General features: G+C 39.4%; 1 protein-coding gene across 1 annotated transcript; it reads left to right on the top strand.

Annotated features, from left to right (window-relative positions):
* On the top strand, positions 1-6,616 carry LOC105167748 (SNF2 domain-containing protein CLASSY 4-like). Its single transcript, XM_011087568.2, has 4 exons — positions 1-360; positions 650-2,604; positions 3,469-3,627; positions 4,257-6,616. Exons 2-4 carry the CDS (start codon positions 655-657, stop codon positions 6,141-6,143), a joined length of 3,996 nt encoding a protein of 1,331 aa, XP_011085870.1. The 5' UTR covers positions 1-360; positions 650-654; the 3' UTR covers positions 6,144-6,616.

Below are 6,750 nucleotides of genomic sequence, written 5' to 3'. Positions count from 1 at the left end.
TGACTGGTTGGTCTGTATACTGTAATTGGTGTTGGCCTACACAAATCACATTCAGTCCCTTCATTTCCCGCATGCAGCTGATCCTGCTGCGACCCGTCAGTTCCTGTTTCTTGCAACTCTTCATCTTCCTACTTCTCTCTCATCTTGTACTTTCTCTCTCATATCTCTGCTAAAATCACCCTCTGCTTTTCTCTCTCACACAGCGAAGAAGAGAAAGTCTGTCTCGTCTTTCTTGTGCTCTTAAGAAAGCAGAAATATATTCTTTCATTCTGCGAATGTGGGTTTTTGGTTTGCTCTGACAGCGGGGCGAATGCTTCTCTGGCTATGGTTTTGGGAACTCAATCTCGATTGTTTTTGTTGGTAAGTGTAGCTGTACTTCTTTGATGATTTTTATGTGCATGTCGCCTTTTTGTTATGTATGGCATGAGATTCTTGAATGAGATCGTCTTTCCCTCTTTCCCACATAAACACAGTGCGTCTGGATAGCGCAAATTGATGATTGTAGGTGTGATTCTGTGTGTGTGTGAACAGGGTTTTTCATTGTTGTGAAAAAGCAACTCTTTTTCTTGCTGATAAGATATGATCTTGAGTTGATATATGGACATACATGCATGATTGTGAGTTTGACTTATATGAGCTGGTTTTGTAGATGAAATGTGTGCTAGTAGAACTCCTACAAGTGCTGCGTCAAGGAGAAGAACCAGACGTCAGTGGGACGAATATTACAGAAATTACTACGATGAGTTAAAGGGGATTGAACAAGAAAGTGGTGGTACTGGTGGGAGGGACAAGCAGGATAAAAATGTGGTTGATTCTGAGTCTATTATTCTGGATGGGGATGGTGGGAAGAGTTGGGAGAAACAAGGTTTTGTGCTCATTGGTGAGAAGAGAATTGGTGAGGAGAAAATTCAACAGGCTGGGAGTTTTGGGGGAAGGAGTGTGAAGACTGAAAATGCAGTTCAAGAATTTGATGTCTCAAGGAGTATCAGGGGATTTGGTGGAGAGAGGATGGAGGAGAAGGAGGATAATGGTGTGGCTCAAGTGGGACGGGCAGTGTGGGGGAGGAAGAAATTGGATTTAAGAGCTAGAGATGATGGTGATTGTGAATTTGAATGTTTGGGTGAAGAGGTTGTCTCAAATTGCTCTACCTTGAAAATCGGGCCAGAATCAAGATCTGGGTCTGTGTCGAAAGTAGGTAATTTGGATGAGGTTGTCTCCTGTACCTTAAAGAGAACTGGGAGTCCGAGGGTTGGGGCAGATAATGGGGGAAATAATAGACAGAGGGGTAGAGGAAGGCCTGGAATCGAACCTCTGGATAGTAACCATATGCCTGACGACATTGCTGCTAGTCTCGAGAATTCTGTGGATTCTGGGAATTCAACTAAGATGTCGGATGGATCAGATGATTCAGTTGATTCGTCGGACGCTGAATCAACTAGTGAGGAGGAGGATGAATCTTCTGATGAGGATTATAATGCGGATGAACGATTGGCCTCTGATGATTCAGATGTTTCATATTATGGCAGTGATGTTGAGGGAGAAAAAGATGTTGAGGATGATGCTTATGAAAATGAGAAGAAAGAAAGTGATATTGAGCAAGAAAATGGTAATGACAGTGAGGACGACTATAATGGGGACGATGAACAGGACAACGTGAATACTGTCATTGATGACAAGGACAAATTTTCCAGTGCCAGGAAAAGTACAGGAATTAGTGGGAAGAAAGAAAATGACATTAAGCAAGGAAGAGACGACGAGATTGATGAGAGCTTTAATGCAACCCATGACGGCAGTGGTCATAATAAAGCAAGTGCTGATAGGAAAAAAGATGGGAATCTAGTGATTATCATTGATGATGATGAGAAGTCTCCCAGTGTCAGGAAGAGCGCAAGAACCAATCGGACAAGAGACAGTGAACTAGCTGGATTAAATAGAATCTTTGAACCACATGCTAATTATCGCTGTATGGATGAGACAGGGAGAAATGAAGTCTGCAGGGGTTCTTTCGCAGCTGGTAATGCAAGGAAGGAGGCCAATCATAATTCAAATGAGAATTGGATTAAGAAGAGAAAAATTAATGAATTCGAGATTCTGGTTGATTGTGATAAAAGTAATGATAAAGAGGAGAGAAGTCTGTCAAAATGTCCGCCACCAGGCACAATTTCCAAGTCTGAGAAAGAGGGACCTGTACTTGGCGGGTTTTGTTCTCCAGTCCCTACCGTGGAAAGGGGTGTATATACTTCCATGGATGATGAATCTATATCTTCAGGAGATAAGGGCAGCTGCCATACTGAACGGGTGCTAGAAAGGGGTCTGCTATTCTCAAAAAAAGGAATGAAGCTCGGCAAGAGAAAGACTCATGCTGCAAGAAACCTTGACCTGATCAAGATTCTAGTAGCATCCATAAATTCACTTAAGGAAGAACAATGTCCTATTGAAGATTATGTGCCAGCTCAGAACACTCTTCCACTAAAGTTCAGGTTTGAGGATGAGGTGCAGCCTTCCCCTGAGAAATCAGAGTGGGAGAAGCAAATGGATTCGCTCTTCTGTGATCTAGAATTGGGGCTTCGGGAAACTGAGATTCACCGCACTAAACCTTCTGTGGTACATTGCCTCTGGCTTTATCTTATCTTTGCTAACTGTATGTTAATTATTGATATTGCTGACAACCGTGAAAGGTCCTTATCTTTAGTTAGACTAACTTTTCTTTACAATTTTACACAATTCTTTGTGCTAAACTTTGTATAACTATATTGGATGGATTACTTCCAGGAGCGTGATTGGTTTTGGATAACTTTTTTGGAACTTGAAAAATGCTGCATTTAGTTATATTCGCACTTTAGAACAGGACGCCATTTAAATCTTTCTATGTATCCATGCAAATTACTTCTTATGTAGGAAGCTCCAGATTAAATTGTACCCATGTTTTTCAGACCTTTTAGAGAATCTTCAAATTGTTTGGCTAATTGCTGATACATTTCAATCTGGCTGATAAAAGAGAAACAATTGATGAAAGTGGAATTACTTTATAAATACATATACATTTTGTTAGCTTTATTTTGTATTTCATCTGATATTGAAGACTGCAAGAACATAACCACTGCCCTAACCCTGGGGCATCATTTTTGTTGACTTTTCCTTTTAGTATATATGGAGGCTTATGATTCTTTTAGGGAGAAAAGTATTGTAACTCCTCTTGGTTTCACTTCTGAACAAAATTTAGTATTTCTACCTTTGTAACGAGTTAATCGTAGTCGGCTTATGTACTTTTGTATATTAACGTAATAAGTTCTTTACATTGCAACGCACCATAGCAGTCATTATTAACTACTTTTTACATTTAAGCTGCATAATTTATGCAATTTCTTCTTCTCAGAGGAGAGATGGTAGGAACTCTGTTCTTGTGGCTTTATTTCATATGTAAAGTTATGTTTAATAACTTCTAAGTTTTCCTTTGCTAATAATCAGATAGAAAATGATGTTGTCAACCCCACAGAGATGGATAGAAGTCCAGCAGCTTGTTGTGGCCGAGGAGAGCATCAGCCGATTCTTGATGAACAGATAGGACTTGTGTGTAGATACTGTTATGCTGTAATCCTGGACATAAAACATGTCTTACCACCTTTTGTAAGTACATTACTGTGTCTATCAATTGTTAGTACTAAAAATTACCTTATACTTTTTCTACATTTTGAGTCCTAGATGATTCCAGATCTTTTCGCTCTTTTCCTCGTTGACACTGGTAAAATGTGAACTTGACTTCAGGACTAGAGTGGTAGCAGTAATCTAATTTATACTCTGCTGCAGAGATTTGTTTATTGATGTTATTATGCAAATATATAGTAGCATAAACATGTCTCTTCTCTTACTTTGATTGTTCATGGCAATACATCCTGTGCTAGAGACTGCTTGATATTTAGCTTTACACCCATATCATCGCTGCTCATTGTAAATCATGTCGTTTAGGACAATGACACATTTTCATGTGACATTTTAGATATTGCATTTCTTCAATAGTTAAAACGATGATATATCTTGTAACTACTTGTATAATTTTAGATGAGATGCATATAATAGTAGCTGATAAACACTGGGCTAAAAGGTCTTGTCAGGCTTTTAAAGATTATTGCATTGCCCTTATCAACTTCTGCTGCACACCTAGAATTCCTGCAGTCCTCTTTGATTTTACCGTTAGCTCCCATATTCTCTGCTTTTTTTGGTTTACATTGTTTGACTGCATTTATGCTCTTGTGCAGTATACACCACCTTCTTGGAGACGAGACAGGAAGGACTTTGATGATTTACCAAGCTCTATCATTAGTCAAATTCAATTTCAGGACTCTGCTTCTGGATCTCCTAATTCCATTGATCGTGCCAAAGGAGGCACAGTATGGGATTTGATTGCTGGTGTTGAAAAAGAAATGTATCCTCACCAACGTGAAGGTTTTGAGTTCATGTGGAAAAATATAGCAGGAGATATTAGAATTGAAAAACTGAAACAGCCCCTTCCTGATGGTGGGAGGGGTTGCATAATTTCACATGCCCCTGGCACTGGTAAAACTCGACTGACTATAATGTTTCTCCTCACATTTTTGAAGCTGTATCCTACCTGTCGCCCTGTAATCATAGCTCCTCGAGGCATGCTGCTAACTTGGGAATCCGAGTTCATAAAATGGCATGTTCACATACCATTCCACAATTTGAATAAGGAGGAGTTATCAGGAGAAGAAAATGCTATTGCTGCCAATATTATCGGGCAAGTTGGAGGTGGTGGTGGAATGAGCAGAGACTATATCCGGCTTTTGAAATTGTATTCCTGGATGAAAGGCAGAAGTATCTTAGGAGTCAGCTACAAGTTGTTTGAGAAGCTTGCTGGAGAGAAGGGGAAAAAGGGACAAAATGAGCAAATCAGGAAAGTGCTACGGGAATTACCAGGTCTTCTAGTGCTTGATGAAGGGCATACCCCTAGAAATAACCAAAGTCTAATATGGAAGACTTTGACAAAAGTTGCAACACAGAGACGCATAATCTTGTCTGGGACGCCATTCCAGAACAATCTTACTGAGTTATACAATACACTCTGCCTAGTTAATCCAAAGTTCGACAATCATCTTGGATCGGAGTATAATATAAGTCGTTCAGAAACTCATGGGCGAAAAGGCAATTTTGATAGAAAAAAATGGATCAATTTGACTAGTTCTATTGGCAAAAATTCAGGTGATGGGCTAAATAAACTCAAAGCAATGCTTGATCCCTTTGTACATGTGCACAAAGGAACTATTCTTCAAGAAAGCCTTCTGGGATTGAGGGACACTCTAGTATTCTTGCACCCGACTGAATTGCAAAAGACCTTACTGGAAAATGCTAGCAAATCTCGGCACATTTTTCACAGGATTCGGATGGTGTCCCTGATCTCTGTCCATCCTTCTCTAGCAGCAGTGGGGATGGGAACGTTTTCTGCTCACAAGAGTAAGCTAGAGGAGATTGAATTGGATATTGAAGCCGGAGTAAAGACTAAATTTGTTGTGAATCTGATATGGCTAGCTGATGCACTTGGGGAGAGGGTCTTGGTTTTCAGTCAGTATATTGATCCTCTAGTCTTTATAAAAAATCGGATCACATCTCATTTCTCTTGGAGTGAAGGAAAAGAAGTGCTTTACATGGACGGTCAACTTGATGTCAACCAGCGTCAAGATTCTATATCTTCTTTCAATGACGACACAGGCGAAGCAAAGGTGCTTCTTGCATCAGAAAGAGCTTGTTCTGAAGGGATAAATTTGGTAGGGGCTTCAAGAGTTGTATTGCTTGATACCGTCTGGAACCCTTCAATTGAAAAGCAAGCCATAAGCCGGGCATACAGGCTGGGCCAGAAAAAGGTTGTTTATGTATATCGTCTGTTTACCTCTGGGACTGAGGTTAAAATATACGCCCAACAAGTTCAAAAACAGCGCATGTCACAGTTGATATTTTCTCCTCGAGACGGACAAGCTTGCCAAAGTGACAAATCACCTGTAGTCTCGAGAGACAAAGTTTTGGAAGCCATGCTTGGTGATCAAAAGTTCGGTCGAAGTTTTGAGAAGATAATTCACCAGCCAAAGGAGTCTGATCTGATTGAAATATTTGGGTTAGTGGACCAGCAGTAAATGCTCTTCAAAACAAAAAGCATTATGTTTCCTATGTTTTGTTCTGCAGCAACAACTGCTTCTCCTCCATGGTGCAGAATGGTATATTGCAAATTAGCTTTAGCTGTCTGAAATATGACACATTTGGCAAAATACGACACATTTGTCTGATTATGTGGATTTCTGGTAGAACTCTGAAGGTGAATATAATTTTTGATAATCAGATGATCATTTTGCCAGCCATCAAGAAATACATGCAGCACTTGCTGAAGTACCAAAGTACTTCCCTACCAACTTATTTTTCATCTGTTCTGGGAATTGCTGTTTCTAGCCGTTGTATCAACTTGGGACAAGTATATGATTCTTGATTGCCTAAGCGTTATTCTATTATGTGATTAGGTTGTACCAAAGGTTGCTGGTTTTATAGTTTTTGATCAATGAGGCTTCTTGTAAAGTTCAGAAGTTTAGGTTAACTATCTTTAAATGATGAAACAGGGGTCAATAAAAGTACCTTTGGATATTCTAATTTCTTTATCCTTAATTAATTAATTCTATCACTCGTTTTTATTAATACACTTTTCAAATTTATTGACTTATTAATTTTGGCCATTTTTATTTAATTAAATAA

Source organism: Sesamum indicum, linkage group LG1 (genome assembly GCF_000512975.1).
Source record: "Sesamum indicum cultivar Zhongzhi No. 13 linkage group LG1, S_indicum_v1.0, whole genome shotgun sequence".
Lineage (NCBI taxonomy): Eukaryota > Viridiplantae > Streptophyta > Magnoliopsida > Lamiales > Pedaliaceae > Sesamum > Sesamum indicum.
Note: the sequence above shows the minus strand (reverse complement) of the source record. Positions and strands in the feature narration are given on the sequence as shown.

What these genes read in the sequence shown, in the direction of transcription:
- LOC105167748 (XM_011087568.2), top strand. Translation starts at nt 655, where the DNA reads ATGTGTGCTAGTAGAACTCCTACAAGTGCTGCGTCAAGGAGAAGAACC. An exon ending in ACCGCACTAAACCTTCTGTG is followed by an intron (nt 2,605 to 3,468) that starts GTACATTGCCTC and finishes GCTAATAATCAG; the next exon opens with ATAGAAAATGATGTTGTCAA. An exon ending in AACATGTCTTACCACCTTTT is followed by an intron (nt 3,628 to 4,256) that starts GTAAGTACATTA and finishes GCTCTTGTGCAG; the next exon opens with TATACACCACCTTCTTGGAG.